Raw genomic sequence first — 16641 nt, 5'->3', positions numbered from 1 at the left:
CCTCCCAAAATGGCGGCCGCCCACCATGGCTGCTGCCCAAGATGGCCGCSGCCGCCGCCTCCAACGGTCCCAACGGCTTCCAACGGCTGCCGCGAGCCCTTCCCACCGCCGAGGACCCGCCCCTCCCCGGCCGGCGGCGCCGCCCCGCCCGGGGCACAGAGAGGCGGACACGGGTCCCCGAGGCGCCATGCTTTATTCCGGGGGTGGGGGAGTGACTAGGGGCGGCCGGGGCGGGGGCGCGAAGCCCGGGCGCGGCGAGGCCAGGCCGGGGGCTAGCAGGAGGTGAAGGTTTTCCAGAAGAAGTTTTTGCAGGGGGCCTTGCGGTCCCGCTGCGAGAGCTGGGCTAGCCGCCCCAGCGCGGCCCGCTCCTCCTCCAGCTTGCCCTCCTCTTCGAAGTCCGGGGAGGCCGCCTCGCGCCCCGCGTCCACGCCCTCCAGCAGGCCCGCCAGCATCTTCAGCAGGGCGTCTTTCCGCACTCTGGTCTGTTCCTGCGGGCAGAGAGCAGCGGGGCAAGAGGTGAGAGCCTGCTCCCTCGGGGGGCGAAGGGAAGGACCTGCCACCAGGCCGTGCAGAGCTTAACGCCTGCTTAAATCTCACCCCGCCTCGCAATTGGGGAAACTGAGGAATAAATAAGGGCCACAGCAGAGCGGTGCTAGGTGCTGAGGAATTTGTGGCTGCCCGGGCCGCTCCTCCCATCCCCTGTTCCTTGCCCAGCTAACTGGACGGAGAAAGGCATATGTGCGTTATCATAACCGGAAAAGAGCTGCTAACAAATAGGCGCAAATTAGCTGCAAAGTCCCTAGCTGCCTGCAGTAATTAAGTGTCAGTGAATGCCAAGCTGCCTTTTCTCCTGGAAAGCCCCCGCTCCCGTTTGGGAAGGTCAGGGAGAAGGTGGAGCGTCCCCTGTGTTACTCGATGAAGCGTATCTGAGACTGCAACCCCCTGGGTAAAACGCTGGGAGTTGCATGCAACAAGGGGAGGGCTGGGCTGAGGGGGAGGAGAAGCCCCAAATACCTGAAACAAAATATTTAATCTGTAGAAACAGCTTTTATTTCAAGAAGGTGGGGCAATAGCCTGAACTTGGGGGAAGGCAGAATGAAAGAGGAGTTGCTCGGCTCCATCCCTTTGTAAGAGCAGTTTCAGAGCACTGTGGTTTTGGGCTTGAGGGATTTCCATCAGTAACAAGAGCTGTGAGTTACGTTTCTCTTAACTTCATATCAAGCAAATCTGACCTTGCCTGAATATTCCTGGTCTTTGTGACTCATTGGCAGAGACAGCTGGTACCGGCTTAGCTGGACAGAGAGTCTGACAGGAACAGATCCCGTTTCCCACATGGATGGGGATCTTTGAAGTGAATTTTTGTGTGAATTCGCAGAAATGCCATGGTTACTGCCGGGATCATTCTGTCTGCCCRCTGTCTCTGTCCGCACTGGTATTGACAGGTTCATTTACTAAGGGCTACTTGGTGAGCAACTCAAAAGATGGAGAAATACAGGTAGCAGCAATTATTCTGGGTTTCCTTGACAGAATGTTTGTGGATGTTTTTGAAGCATTTCCTTACCCACTAATTACTTATCCTGTTTCCAGGCAGTGGAAACTGAGGCATAGAGAAGTTAGATGCTGTCTGTAGTGGAAATAAAGATAAAAGCCAGCCTGTGTCCATCCTGATTCCCATTCCCATGCTGCCGGTACAGAAATGTCTGAGCCTTAGGGAAACAGGCTGGGGAACCCAGCTGAACACATCCCCTGGGTCATGCCTTCCTCATGAGCTTCTTTCCTAGCTGTAAGCCCTAGGTTTTGAGATATCTGCTACAGATGAGCTCTGTGACGTTAGAGCCATCTGCTAGAGATTCAGATCCTTAGTAAAGAGAAATAAAATAGCTGTACTAAAACTCTCAGGAGATGAACTAGCTACTTCAGACTCGGAGGTGGGAAGGAAAAGCTCAGCCTGCTGTTAGAGGATATTCCCTACGCATGATCGGTTGTGGCTATTAGTGGAACTAGGCAGCTCTTGCCCTGCACTGATCCTTTGCTAATATCCTTTTTTCTGATAGCTGCTCCTGAGTTGCAAGAGACCAAGACTCATTTGGCAGCAGCTAGGGATCTTGGCACTGGTGGGTTGTGGGCACGCCTTGAGGTTGATGCCCAATTCACTGTACTACTACCAGCGTGTCAGAATGCACACATCCTTCTTCTGCATTTTTACATGTTTTATGCCAGGATTCTATGTATAAGCTATCATACTTCACAGTTAAAGAGATTTGTCTGAGTTACAGCAATGGTGACTGTAAATACTGATTCATCAGTATCTAACAATTTTTCAGTTTGTAAAATGCTTTAAAGAGAATCATTATATCTATTTTGATAGATATTGGAGGCATTATTTTAATTTTTACCAACGCCTTACTTAGTTATTTGTTCCACACAGCTTGTTTCTTTTTTTCCAGCAGCTTGCGCTTCTCAGGAGGAGTTCATTTTTTAAGTATGGGTTTGTTATTGTAAGAATCTACAGCTGAAAGTTTAGTTATCCCCAGAAGGGTTAATCTCAGCCAGCTGCAGAAGCCCTGATCTCTAGCAGAACGCTATCCCTAGTACCTCACACTGTGTATGTTTCTTTCTCACAGCCAGTTTTGTTGTTAATGGGATGTGAGCCCATTCCGAAAGCAATAAGACACTGATGGATGAGCTGGTGCCGATGCTGAGACAGAAAGAATGATATGGATACGCGCAAAGGAGAAGTTAGTGCCTTTGAGACCAGCACTGGGATCCTTCACTTCTCTGGGTAGCTCCTGTCCAGGACTGAAATAACAGCAACATTATGGATACAGCAATGAACTGGACTGGCAGGGAGTCGCACGGCTAACCACAGCTCGGAGGATCTAACGGATGGCAAGGAGCAAGCAGGTGAGGAAAACGGTGGGGCAAACGGCACAGGGAGCTTTCTTGTGATTATGTTATGGTATTGCTTCCTACCCCTCTGGCCTCTTGGGGAAATAGTCCAGCAAAACAAAGTTATTACAGTGCTGTAGCTATTACAGTATTGCAGTTTTGCTGGTTGGTAGGATAATTATATTGCTATAATAAGTTCTGCCACTGCAAAGAGCTGTGCTGGTCCAGAGTGTAATTATTCTAGCAGAACTATGTCGGTATAACTCCCCTTGTGAATACTACTCTGGAAAAAGCAATTTTATTCTGATATAATTACTTCATTTATTATTCCTCTGTTACTTTTCTACTGAGCCCATCTTTTAAACATTTGTCCTTCCCATGGGTCCTATTTAAAATATCATCTCCCTTGATCATTTTACCAATTACATATCTTTTCCCTTCTTTCTCTCCCTGGTACTCTGCTTCATTCTCTCACACTGTACTCTTTCAGCAACCTTATTTTCTCCTTCTCCTGTCTGTTCCGTTCTCTTCTTTGCCAGTTTTTGCTTAGCTCAGACTTCACTTTTGCAGCTCACTGGAGTCTGTCCTGGTACCTTTCCTAAATAAACCATCTCTTAAGCTGTAGTAATAGCTCCTGCTTCAGCAGCGCTGGAAGCTGTAGTGCCTTGCAATATAGAGGTAGAAGAGGTTGCATCAGGTAATGCCCAATTGCCCTTTCTGCCCTTCCCTGGCTCCAGGCTGCTCCTGCGTGCTCCTGTCCCACCCAGCTCCTGCACAGGGTGCGTTATACTCACCCTACTGTTCTGTAACGCGAGTCTCTCTTCTCCGGGCAGCGCAGTGGCTCTCACGCTCCACACCAGCAGCAGAACGGACACCAGGCTGGCCACCAGCTGCATGATGTACAGCCTGTGACTACCGTGCTCAGTTAGGAAGACTCGGAGAGGGAGCTGTTTCTGGGCTCTCTTCTGCCTCAGACAATGGCTGCAGCCCCTTTTATAGCCCTCCCCCTAGCCTGGTGGGTGACGCAGACAATTAAGTCTATATCAAAGGCAAATTAGACTTTGGAGAGGTTGTTAACACTTGGCTGCTTGAGTGGGATACTTCAGTGCCTCTGGGCTTTCCATGTGCCAGACCTGCAGAGCCTGAGGAAGCGAGGGTTTGGGATTCTCCAGTAACATGCTGTCTCTTCACCCCGAGAAATTGTAGGCGCTATCTGTGCCTCCCCTAGTTAGCCAAATTCTTCTTGGGAAGATAATGCTGGCCAGAACAGGCCAGCAGCTTGCACAAACCTCTAGCCAATGCTGGATGATTCAGAGGGAAGATGTAGAACTTCTGGCCACCAATACTGAGATATGGGCTTGGACCCTCAGCCCTTGTGTCCAAGCAGTTCCAGACTCGAGGGGTTTTTGGATCAGGATCTCTGCTTCAAATGATGCATCTTATTGTGGAATCCCAATTTGCCTGGCTTTCTCATTATGGTAACATGGGGATACAGAGGAGCATACTGCAGCTATGCAGTAATATAATCTCTCTCTCACCACCAAGCCTTTCTCCAGAGACACACACCCAAGAGCAAGTCCTCCTCTGACTGTAACAACCAACCCCCATAGCCAAGAGCTAAATTGTTATCCTTATTTAACACATACAAAAACACAGGCAACTGACCTGGCCAAGAGGATGCTGTGGCAGAACGAAAACCAGAAGGCAGAAAAGCCCATTCCCCATTCCTGCCCCTTACCAGCATCACAGTTCCTGGAAGCAGCATGATCAATCTTTCCCTTCAAGCAATCCAGCTCCTAACGCCAGTTATACCACTCTGGGTGCTCAGAGACAAAAGATGCTGTCTCTTCCATGCCTATTTTAAAAGAAACACTGGATTCCCTCACTGAAAGATACAAAGAAAAAGAACTTTTCTGAGTGATGCGGACTTTTGGGGAAAGGTAGCAATCCAGCAATTTCTAGGAATGAGTTTTCATCAGAAAGCTTTGTAACCTCATTGCTTCTCATCCACTGTTGTGAAAGCTGGCTTCCACACATCGGTTTCAGATGAAACCTTGCCTGTTTCCTTTTAAATTGATCTTGCTAGTTTATGAAAATGTATGCTATTACCTTCATAATGTATTCTGTCATACACTTTCCAGCCTGTCTGGGGTTTGAGATACAGCAGTCAAGTACCAGGCTCCAGTGAGTAAGCAAATCGCAGGGACTTGCTAACTGACCCACAGCCGATTTGCTCGAGTAGGTGTAAAAGTGGGAGGACAGCAAATGGAGAAAGCACAGTCGACTGCTCAAGAGAAATGAAGGGCATGTACCTGTGAGCATGAGATGTGGCTGGGCTGACAGGCAGGCAGGAGTTGGATCCTGTACTGTTGCTTATGAGGCAGGACTAAACCTCATGGGCCTATTAGCCCAAAAGCTAGACAGACCACAGAGGCTGTGCAGCCAGGTCTCCATGCTGAGGGCCATCTGGTCTAACCAAACTGCTTGTTTTATTAAATATGGTTTTGTGTGGAGCTTTGCCTTCTGAATGGAGAGTTTTCTATAATGCCTCACTGAGTGAATGGCATCACAAGTGTGCCTGGAGGGGAGATGCAAAGGGGACTTGATGTGTGAGCTGAGAAGAGCAAGAAAGACAAAGCGACATCCCAGGAGGCAGTTTGGATGACTGTAGTTGTGCAGGACGATGCTTCTCTACCAGAAAGGGATGATGTACTGAGCRAGAAATCATCTTCTAGGGGGTCCACAGGAATGTAAACAGTGCGTCTGCCCTAGGATTAAAGGGCAGTAATAAAATAATAGCTTTCTCTTTAAGGGGGTTGGCTTGGGAGACAGTTTCTGCCCAGACATGCCAGCATCAAACCTGTGGCCCTGTTGACCAGCACACTGCAACCAAAATATATATTTCTCTCCTGGGCAAGGCTTGGTGTCTCTGCCCTTATGGTGATAAAATTTGCTCTTTTTTGTAACTGAAAAGAGATGAACACATAAGTCCAGGATTGCTCTTCATTCCCACTGTTCCCTATTCCCTGTCACATTGGCTCTCTGACCTTTAAGAAGGCCCTAATTGTTCTTTTACCAACCCTTAAACACCCATTGCTCTGTACAGGGAAGTTTAAGATCTTCCCTTGGAGGAATAAACACTTCTGACAATTCTTGCCTTGATTTCCTCTTACCATTTTCTCTCTCTCAATTATCTGACTCACCCTTCAGAAGTCTTCCTCCTAGATGCTCTCTTCTGTCCAGTCACACATGGTTTGAGAGGGTGTCTGCCACTTTACAATTAGGGTGGATCTATCTGAAATCAGCATGACCGGGAAGATATCTGTGGGAGCCTGGTAAAGGAGGGCATGCTCTAGATGGAAGTTCAGCATAGAGGGTGACTTGAAAAGGCCTGGCTAGACAACAAGGACTTTGGCTCACAGCATGGCTTCAGCAGAGAGATGCAGGGTTGGTTCAGGAACACAGCAGAATATCCTGGCACAGCCAGGTGACACAGCCACCTTCTTGTTGTGATTGAGAGCGAACAAGTAATACGCAGGGGGACAGGTTTGGTCTTTGAGGGAAGAGTTGCCTGCCCTCTCCTCAGTGCATCTGTTCAGCACTGTCTCAGCAGTGCCAGAATACAAAGCTAACACCRTGGTTGGCACCAAATGCCACATTGAGGAATGAGGTAATTTCTCAATTGCTTTTCTCTGTGGCCTGGATGTTTGCTGTCTTTTGCCTGTTTCTTGCCTGGTCTGAGTTCAGATCCCCATGTTTTCTTGAAGCACGTAGCAGAACTGCACYAGGCGCCTAGATCAAAGTCTGGTTCCCAAAGGTGAGAAACTCAATTGCAGCTGAAGGAAGGGTTCAAATGCTTTTGCTCTCCCATCACTGGAACCCTTTCTCTCTACCCTTAAGGGCCCTTAGTGGCAAAGGGCAACACAATAAATAAAGCAATAGTCAGTTGTCAGTGGCAAGCCAATTTGTTTACTGAAATCACAGCTCATTTATCAAGCCAGGCTTGCAGTATTCCCTTAGTAACAGCATCGCCTTCCCCGGGGGCCTCTGAGAAGCATGCAGGTGGCCGTTCCAGCCATGGCTTTCATCGGCACTAATCTAACGAACCCAAGGAAGAGACTGCCTCAGCGTGGGCTGGAGCCTACAGTTCCCCACTCATCTCTGTAAGAGCTTGGAGCAGGTGCAGGGAGGAGGAGGGAGAGTACCGCAGGGATGCTGCTGTCAGAGCATGCACGACTACAAGCCTGTTAAAGCTCTCGAGGGAGGTGGACCTGGGGGAGTTGTGCTGCCTTCTCTGTCCAGCGACCCCAAAGGGGCTGGAGGAGGATGAAGGGAGGGCGAGTGTAACGCTTCGGTGCTACATTCAAAGCTTTTTGTTATTTAAATAGGCATGCAAAGTTACACATTTCAGTTTTTCCACCAAAAATCATCCTCAAAAAAATCAACTAGTTGCTATGAAACACTTCTATTTCAAAATACCTCCATTTTCCACTGAAAATATTTTGCCTGGCTCCAAGCAGGAGGCATTTCAAGCTGTGAAGCAGGTTGATGACACTGGTGTTATTGCTTACTGACATATGAACTGACCTTTACAGCTGAGACCACCAGACTTGTGGTGGCAAGGCTGTCTGGACCAGACTTGGATGGAAATGGCTTTTTGCCACTTGGATTTCCTGAGGGCTTGCATATGCACCGTGCCGTGTGGGAATTCAATCAGAAAGAGCTGACCGGTGACGCTAACACACGGGACTGAGAGATTGTCAGTGCGCAGAACAGACGGCTCCGCTTGGAGAGCCTCAGGCACGGATTCACACGCTGCACACAGGCTGAGCCTCCGGTTATTCCTCTTTCACAGCTGAAGGGGGACGAAACACGTGCAGGGTCACCGCATACATCATCCCGCCCTTATTCCTGGCATGCAGAATTAGCTTTGTTAAGCAAGTTCCCTTGCAGAGATGACCCAGAGGAGAGCGGCGGCGGGCTGCGGCGAGGCGGGGCGGCCGCCGTTCAGTACCAAGGAGAGGGCAGCCCCCCGGCTGCCGGCAGGCTCTGGGGCCAGCTCTCCTCCTTCGCAACAGGCCCTTCAAACTCTATTCGCCACGGAGCTGGCGTCCTTGAAAGGCCTGCCGCTGAGAGCCTTAACGCTTGTAATAATGCCCCTGCCTTTATCTGCTACACACATCACTGTTCCATAATTGAAATTCCCTGGCTCTAATTCCCCACCTTTTGCATATTTTAAAAGCGTTTAACTCCCTCCAGTACGTGGCCGGAGAAGAGCTTTACTTAGTCTTCTCAGCATTTAATTTGGGTAAATTTCTCATTTTACTTTTTAATGACATTTTGTCTGACTCTCTTTGTCTGGACCTGAGCTGCTGCTTCAGGCTTTCGTCCAAACTTTTACCTCTTCTTTCACCTTCCATTTTATCAGAAGAACTTGCCTCTCCCTGAACTTGATGGCAGTTGTTATTACTTTTTGACTGTTTGCTTATTGAGGCTGCTGCTCTCTGATGAAAGATGAATTCTCATTCTTACCTTGGCAGTCTCTTGCTCCAGCCAAGCTCCATCAATAATTCAGCCAGGCCTCGATAACGTAAGCTCTGGATGAATAAGACATGCCAATTAACTGGCTGAAAGGGCTCAAGAGATACAGGCAAAAGATTTCTCTTAATTTTTTTAAGCTGTTTTCTGAAGTTCTAAAAATTGTTGGTTCAATGAATAAAGCACAGGGCAGGGAGTCTGACACCGTTCAAAAGGTGCCAAGAGGCTTAGGCAGTTGGTGTGCTGAAGCCCATCAGGCTCTGCTCCCTCGCCTGCCTCCACCTGCTCCGATATTGCATTGTAAGCTACTTGGGACAAGGCCTATCCCTGATCGCACAGCTCCTGGCTTAATGAGGTGCTGCAACATGACTGCAGCATGTCTACACAAACGGCATCTTTGTGGATCTTTGCTTTGCTTATGAACAGCCTGACATGACTAGCCTTGGGCAAAAGCCAGCTAAAACTCCAAAAGAGTGACTCAAGTATTTTAGTTGCCCACCTAGAGACACTGCAAAGATTGCTTTTGAGTGTTCAGGGCTCAATTATGTACGAGGCCCCGTTAGTTTTCTCCTGTTGGGCATAACCCAAATTGCCAGTCTCTTCTGAAACCCCAGCTTCCTGTGCTACAGCATCCCGCAGTGCAACAGCTCAGACCTCGCGCATCTGTGGAAGGGATAATCAATCTGCAGACACGCAATTGCCTGACAGATGACTGCCATGCCAAATACTGTTCTAGCAGCTTAAGCAGCATGTAGACCTCATGGCAGCTCTCAGCCCAGGGGTGACTTTCATTTCAACAGTCATAAAGTGCTTGGAGCTGCTCACATGGAACCAGCTATAGACGCACAAACTCTTGTTCCCACTTTTGCTGCATTGTTAATGAGTGCTTGATTCAGGCACTGATCTTTATCTTCACCTGTTGCAAGGCGCTGAAGCATTTGGAACTGCCTATAAGTAACGGTGATTTAGAATTTCTCAGAAATTATATATAGGACCCTGTGGATAGATCATGTATGATTTGGATGGCAAACAGCCTCGTCTTCCTGCTCTTGTTGCTGGCCAATTGCCTGGGCCACTCACTCACAGCTTTGGAGAGAGCTCAGGGAAACAGAAGGAAGAACTGGCTGCACAGAGGTTAGTAACAGGACTGATGGAGCTCTTCCCCTCCTGGGCACTGTTGTACTCACCCAGGCTGGGTGGAAGCCTTGAATTTGTTACTAGTTGGCAGCTGCTCTAAGGCCTTCCTGGACTACAGTCCTGGCCTTGATTCCCATTCCAGGAGAGAGGAGAAGATGCTAGAGGTAGTTTTCTGTCAAGGATGAAGGGCTGAATGGGGCTCAGGTGCACAGCAATTTAAACAGAAGTAGCTAGAACCAGCCTACAGTACTGGTCTGTTCTTTATAAAGACTTGAGCAATGTAAATGCACAAATAGCCCTCTGCAGAAGGACAGATTTAACTAATCAGTAGCTGTGGGAGAAAGGGAAGGAGACAGTTATCCCAGACAATTAAGAGGCAAGATGTGTGGAGAACTTCACCAGAACCAAGATTACACCCAAGAATACAAAGGAGATCCAGACTCAGCTCTGCAACTTAGCAATGCTTTGCAATATCTTTAGACCACAAAGAAGCTGTGCTGATACTGGTAGCAAAAGAGGAAATTGGGAAAGTGAAGTAGTAAGTCTCATCAGAAAGAGAAGAAAGTAGAAGGGAAAACTGACACTAAGGAGGTCCCTTGCTGAAGGCACTCAGGAGCTGCATCAACTATGCTGTTTATATGGTCACAGTTATGGCAAAGCTCAATCCCAACCATTGCAGAACTCTGTTCCTCCTTGTTTTCTCTTACCAAACGAAAAAGTGTCTCTCAGAGCAACCAGCCTTTTCTTGGCTTCTCTTGATGCCACCTAGTGACTGTTCCTAGCTTGTTCAGCAGCTTGAGTCCAGTGCAAGGCTCGGACCCACGGAGCCACTTAGCCACAGCAATTTTTGCAGAGGAAAAGATGGTGCAACTGAGTGGGGCCAGTGATTGACAGGACCCAAGCGATGCTTGCAGGGAGATGGGCAGCTAGAGAATAGCTTGAAAAGCCAGACCAGAAGCAGTTTGGACTAGAGAATAGCTGGGATAGAGGGTACTGATTTCTAGAGGATAGAGGATGACAGAAGCTGGAGTTGTTACGAAGTAAAGTTACAACACAGTACAAACAACTGTATCACTCTTCAGAGTTTATTTTTGATGATGTTTGTCATCCCTAGAGACAAGGGAGAGAGGAAGTCAGACCACCTAGAGAGTGCCCTTGGATGTCTTCTGACAAGCACAGCAGACATTCAGGATCTCCATTTCCACCCCATACTCTTTCCAAAGAAGCATACTGACCCACGCTAATGACACCTTAACCAGAGCCAAGTGTTTAATTGATTGCACTGGAGTGACAACTGCACAGTGGTTGTGCTGGGAAGATACCCACTGCACAGTGGTGGCATGGAGTCTTTAAAACAAAAATGAAGAGGTGGAGGCAGATCCATCTCACAACAGAGTACAATGAAAAACAACGTACGCATCTGGGGGTTCTGGGGGCAGCACTGGAAATAATGATGCCTCTTAAGGACTAGCAAATACCCAGGCCTGAGGCATCTCAGCATGATTGAGATCAAAGTCTTGTCAGAACAACTGACTCCCCTTCATCAGTACTGTACAGCAGGCAATGGATCTAAGGTTTGTTTTTTTATATATATATATATTTATATTTATATATATAAAGCGCCTATCACTGTATTGATAAACATTCTTTGGAACCACTCTGACGGCAGAGGTAAGAACAGGAGTCAGCCTGTTCGTACCTCAGCACTTCTGTTTCCAACCAATTGAAAAAAAAAAAAAAAAACAACCCAAAACAAAACAACCCACAAAACTTTGCTGCCAGCCTGCCTGGCTGGTGTTTAATACTGCTACTCCATCAGGGTTGGAGGGAGACCTATTGTGAATGACAACGGTTTGCACTGTGACTTCTCCGACTGTGCTGCAGAGCAGTGCAGGTGTCACAGAAGGGCAATGGGACATGAAGGCTCTGACCCGTTACCAGTTAAAACGTCTCAGCAGCAGGGAGCTCCCGTTAGGAGAGAGCAGGCTAACTTTCCACACAAAGCTCTTGCTCTCTGTGTTTAAGGCTGAATTAGCAAACCTTCTGGACTCCTCCCAAGTTTCAGAAGATCGCCAGATGGAAATACGTGTCAGTTATAAATATACCATGTCAGTTGAGGGGAGGAGGGAAAAAAGGAGAGGGGATATAGAACAAGTGTAGGGAGGGGAGGAGAAAGGAAGAAAAGACATCTTACGTTTCCGGTACTGGAAAGAACAGTTTTGACCCCACGCGATAAGTCACTGCAGCTTTTCAATAGTCTTACGTGGCTTATGCCCCATCATCTTTCACACATCATCAAAAGGAATGTTGGCTGGCAAAGGGTTAAACAATCCCGCACAGTGGGGAGCAAATCTGCAGTCTGCTGGGAAAGTCCCCACCACATCACTGATGATCTCAGGGTCCAACTTGAAGGGAGAAAGCAGCTTCTCAAGTCTCACACATCACTCAGGGCCTGGAGACAGCCAAAGAACAGAAGTGTGAAGATGGACCTGCCACTGCTCTACCAGTCCTCTGTAGATGCTTGGCTTCAAAACACCACAGTGCCCTCATCCCTAGGACTCTCTGAGCAGGCCTCTATTTCTGGAACCTCCAATTGCAGCCCAGCTAGGAGATGAAGGAATGATGCAGAAATACAGACTGTCCTTCGAAAAGGCAGACTGAACTACACCAGAGCATCCTTTCTTTACCCCAACTGGCAACAGAAACCACAGCCCAGTTTTTATCTAAGACTTTTGGAGCTTTCCAATGGGAAATACCAATTCTGCAGGCTCTTAAGCTTGTTTTTGGTCAGAGAAGTAGAAGTGATCTGCCAGCAAGTCACGGGACACCAGCCCAAAAGGTAGTTGAACTCCAGTCYTCCCAGACTGATTCATGCTCTGCTGTATCATACAAAATGCTATCCTGCTTTGACTTGCCTGCAGAAGCCTTTAGGGCTGCAAGAAATCCTCAGCCCTGTATAGTCCTAGCCAAAGAAAAGTCACACCTCTGTCTTGATGGAGGAACAGCAGCAGCACAGCCTTGCTTACCTTCCGTGCAAACTCCGGCAGGATGAAAGCTGCTCGATGGATGTCAGAGTTGTAGTATTTCAGACTCCTCTCCTCCACTTGCTGCTGTGAGAGCTGCTGCACAGGCTCCCGGAAATTTGTGTTCTACAACAAAGAAGCCAGGTAGCATTGTAGCACTTGGGTAATGAGCAAAGGGCTGTGGGATGGGCATCCCAATTCATGGCAGAGAACCAAGAGGACACCTAGGAAAATGGATGATTTTTTTTTTCTAGTGTGAGGTCACAGGTTTTGCACAGCTTGAGCCTGAGTTTACACTCCCTATCTCGTGTGACTACCCCTTACTCATGGATGTCCATGTACGAGGACAGGCTGCGTGTGAGCAGTGCCAGATGAAGCTTTCATATTGTGCCGGAGCATCTAACAAGCAAGGCTTTTGTGCTTCAGAGCAGAATCCACATCGGTGTTAAGTCAGGCATGGTACGTGCTGCCAGCACCCCGGACAAGTCAAATGCAGCAGCAGCAGTGCAGCTGGCTCCCTAAACCAACATGAGAGTTGCGTTGCAGGCTAGCTGCAAGGACTAGAACTAGGGAGAGAGCCGAGGTTACCCTCACCGGTCGGTGGCTGGAAACAGATCTTTTCACTGTCAACAGCCCACATGCTGAAACTGAGCATCATTTGGAGGCCTACATACTGGAAGATGCCCCGAAACATCTAGCATGCCCAAAGCCCACTTTACGACAGCCAGTGTCAACAGGCCAAAGCCTGAACAGGCTTTGGAAAGTGATATTGGTCTCCTTCCTTCCAAGTCTGCTGTACTGAGAAGAAAACCATCTCTTCCTTTTCTAAAGCAGCTGGTTACATTACTGCTCAATGCTGCGCTTCACTGAGGCAGGCTGCATTGCAGCTTTGGGGACCTCGGCTGTCAGCCTGGTCCCAGCACAAGCCCAGAGGTTTCTGGGCAGGCAGAGCTCGGTGCCACAGCACAGGCTCTGCAGGATGCATCCTGGCAGGCCTGAGGCAGGCTCTGCGGGTGCTTTCAGGGAACAAAAAGCAGCACTTCGGGTGCCTGAAACTCACCGAGTTCTTGCTGCACAGCATGAAGCCGATCTGCCCGCTGGGATATGTGGGGATGGTGCAATAGGCGTATTCCACCACAGGAAACAGAGACTTGCAGAACTGACGCATCTCCTTAATGAGATCCAGGTGCAGCCACTGGCACTCACCTACAAGGAGGCAGAGAGACAGGATGCAGGTGAGAGCTGCCCCCTCTGCTCTGCACAAGCCTGTGCCAGGTTAACAGTGGTTCCAAGTCCAAACCTGCTCTACTCTGCACAACTCATGTGGGTTCAGAGGCGAGCAGAGATAAAAGATGCCAGTTTAATACAAAGCGTAGTCCAGCACTTAATGAGCTGACAAGTACAGATCAAAAATACTCCTGCACCTGGAAGCTGAATTGGATTTCACTCACTGGGTCATGTCTCCCCAAGAAAACAGTCCCCTTTGAGCCTCACACTTTGCATGCAATGGTCTGGCATTAGCTTCTGCCCAGGGAAGACAGCAACCTCACCTTGGCAGCAGAGAATCCCATCTTCTCGCAGAGCTGTCTTCATCAGCTGGTAGTAGGATTCTTTGAATAAACTTTCTGCAGGACCTGGGAGAAAAGGGAGTAAAGAGATCTGTCAGGAAGGGAGTCTAAGAAGGTAGATTCCCAAAGATTTTCTAAATGTCCACACTGTATGAGGACTGTACTGGAAAAGAGATATTTCAAAGAGCTTTTCAGTGATGGAAATAATGTAGAAGCAAAGAGTTTTGAGCCTGGGATTCAGCCCACACCTCATTAGTGAGCCCAGCACCTTTCCCAAAGAAAGTCCTAGCAGTTGCCTCTTGCTTCAGTAAGATTTGTACAAACTGAACTCCTGCTCTGAATTGCCCTTTAGAGATGTTTCTCTCTGTGTTGACTATAGCAAAAGGGAAGCTGACTCAGGCACCCAATGTTATGAAATGAGGCAGTATAACTAAATTTAGTCCCTCTCTACCTCAGTTCTTTTCTTCCGAAATGCAGCAACCTCGCTACAGCCATCTTTAGGCAAGTTAGCTACACCAGCAGCATGTGAGCTAGTGCTTCGTTAATGAGCACATGTGCAAAGCTGCCAGTGTGGTTCTGCACCCCCGGGGGATCCTTGGATTCAAGGATCAACTCACTGCCAGAAGCAATAGCTGCTGGAATGGGGTTTTGAGGAAAGAAATGTGACAGACAGCTGGTTGAAGGCTTGCTAATACAATTTCCTGGTGGTCATCCTTCCCTTTCTCTACCAAAAGAACTAAGTCAGTGACTTTAAAGGAGATCTGGCAGGCCAGAAAAGCAGGAGAAAAGGAAGGAAAGCCGTACCCTTTCACAGGCAGAATTCTTACCCATAGGGTCAGACGAGTCCGTGATAATCACATCAAAGGCTTCTTGATTTTGTTTCATGAACTCAAAACCATCTCCCACGTGCAAGGTCAGCTTAGCACTGGAATAGCCCACTGCCATCCCTGGGAGGTATTTCTTAGATACCTGGATCACATCCTGCAACACAGGGAGCATTAAGGGGGTCAGTGKGGACTATAAGGAGCTACTTAAGCTACCGTGCAGCTGCAGCTGAAAGAACAATGTGAGTCATCTCCTTCCATGCCTTCAGCACAGTCTTACTCACTAACTAGACTCTCTAGAGCTGTCAGCATCTTCCAGCCCATGAGCTACACTCAGCCCTTTCCTATGGCCTCAGGGCTCAGTGACACTATTGGTCTGTCTGTGCCAAACTCAACAAGAGGAATTTGGAGTTTCAAAAGCTCCCTGAGGAACTAAGAGAATCTAGTTACAGATAGGCTGCTCTATACTCCTTTTCCCTAGGGATACCAGTTGCAAAGGTGATCTCAACTAAAGACTTTTCTTTTTTTTTTTTTTTAAATGCAATTATGCCAGCAGGTTTCTGGATCCAAGATGAGAAACATCCCTGGCTCTGCCCTATGATTATAATCCCCCATGAGATACAGTTTTCTTTTTAAAATTGTTACAGGCTACCTGCTGCAGTAAGAGAGCTGCTACCCTAGGTCCAGCAACTGTATCCAACACTGCCAACTTGTCACAGCTGGTAGGGACGTGAGGCTACACCTGTTCAAAACCAGGCACGTGCACCTACTTAGCTTGGCAGGCAGGGTACAGGATCTCCCACTGCAGCATTTCTCATTCCTAACGCTGCCTTACTTCCAGGAGACAGCAGAACTTCCTAGAAAAACATACCAATACTACAGCAAACTAACCGGGAGGAGGAAGACAGCCCACCTGCTCACAGAAACAAATACCCCGTTTATTCCCTGCTTTCAGTCGCAGGAGAGCGCTCGGCAAAGGGACCGTTTCCTTCGGCAGGAGAAGCACTCTGCTCTGCATCACGAGAGGGGAGAAAGCAGCACCCTTGCAAAGCCGGAGCTCTCCTCCTCCTCTAGGATAAAAGCCTCCGAATCCTGCGCTCGGCCCACGCTCGCCTGGAAGGGCCGCYGCCGCCGCGTGCGCGTGGAAGAAAGCACACGAAAAAGGCAGCCAGCTGCCACGTAGATGACTCGCGAGGCAAAGAGGTGGCGCTGCCACTGTCGCGCCAACCGCGCGCCCCGCTGACAAGGGGCGGCAGGTGAAGCGGCAGCTCCGCGGGACGCTGCGGAGCGCGGCCGCCCGCCGCCCGGCCTCGGGGCGCCACGCACCTCGTCGATCTCGCACTGCACCACGGACTCCACGGCGGGGTGCTTCACCACCTCCCGCAGCACGCCCCCGTCGCCGCCGCCGATGATGAGCACCTGCGAGGGGCGCAAAGCGGGCGGTCAGCGGGGGGGCCCGCGCGGGGACGGCGCCGACCCCCCCCCCTCCTCCCTCCCTCCCTCCGCGGCGGGGACTCACCTTGCGGGGGTCGGGGTGGCTGCAGAGCGGCAGGTTGGCGATCATCTCCTGGTAGGAGAACTCGTCGCGCTCCGTGCACTGGATCACGCCGTCCAGGACCAGCACGTTGCCGTAGGTGGTGCTGGGCACAGCGGGGAAGCGCG

General features: G+C 49.2%; 2 protein-coding genes across 6 annotated transcripts in view; both read right to left on the bottom strand.

Moving 5' to 3' along the window:
* Positions 1–212: 212 nt before the first annotated feature.
* On the bottom strand, positions 213–4644 carry LOC112970101 (somatostatin-2-like). Its single transcript, XM_026074110.1, has 3 exons — positions 4628–4644; positions 3684–4031; positions 213–488 (listed from the first exon to the last, which is right to left on the bottom strand). The coding sequence occupies exons 2-3, from the start codon at positions 3783–3785 to the stop codon at positions 273–275; spliced, it is 318 nt and encodes a 105-aa protein (XP_025929895.1). The 5' UTR covers positions 3786–4031; positions 4628–4644; the 3' UTR covers positions 213–272.
* Positions 4022–16641, bottom strand: part of SRM (spermidine synthase) — a 13639-nt gene continuing 1019 nt past the window's right edge. The window contains exons 1-9 of one of the 5 annotated variants that reach the window (XR_003254880.1): positions 16499–16635; positions 16306–16398; positions 14983–15136; positions 14138–14221; positions 13648–13793; positions 12591–12713; positions 11759–12016; positions 8422–8486; positions 7477–7800 (exon numbers count right to left, since the gene is read on the bottom strand). Coding sequence is in view for 1 of the 5 variants with exons in the window: in XM_026074109.1 (XP_025929894.1) it covers positions 11999–12016; positions 12591–12713; positions 13648–13793; positions 14138–14221; positions 14983–15136; positions 16306–16398; positions 16499–16543 (663 nt within the window). In the remaining 4 variants the exon portion in view is untranslated. Of the gene's footprint in view, positions 4775–7476; positions 7801–8421; positions 8487–10631; positions 12017–12590; positions 12714–13647; positions 13794–14137; positions 14222–14982; positions 15137–16305; positions 16399–16498; positions 16636–16641 lie in introns of those variants that run through there. The other 4 variants (XR_003254881.1, XR_003254882.1, XR_003254879.1 and 1 more) reach the window with 4 other exon arrangements.

Source organism: Apteryx rowi, unplaced genomic scaffold (assembly GCF_003343035.1).
Source record: "Apteryx rowi isolate R43461 unplaced genomic scaffold, aptRow1 scaffold_38, whole genome shotgun sequence".
Taxonomy (NCBI): Eukaryota; Metazoa; Chordata; class Aves; order Apterygiformes; family Apterygidae; genus Apteryx; species Apteryx rowi.
This window is presented reverse-complemented; position numbering and strand designations above follow the sequence as displayed.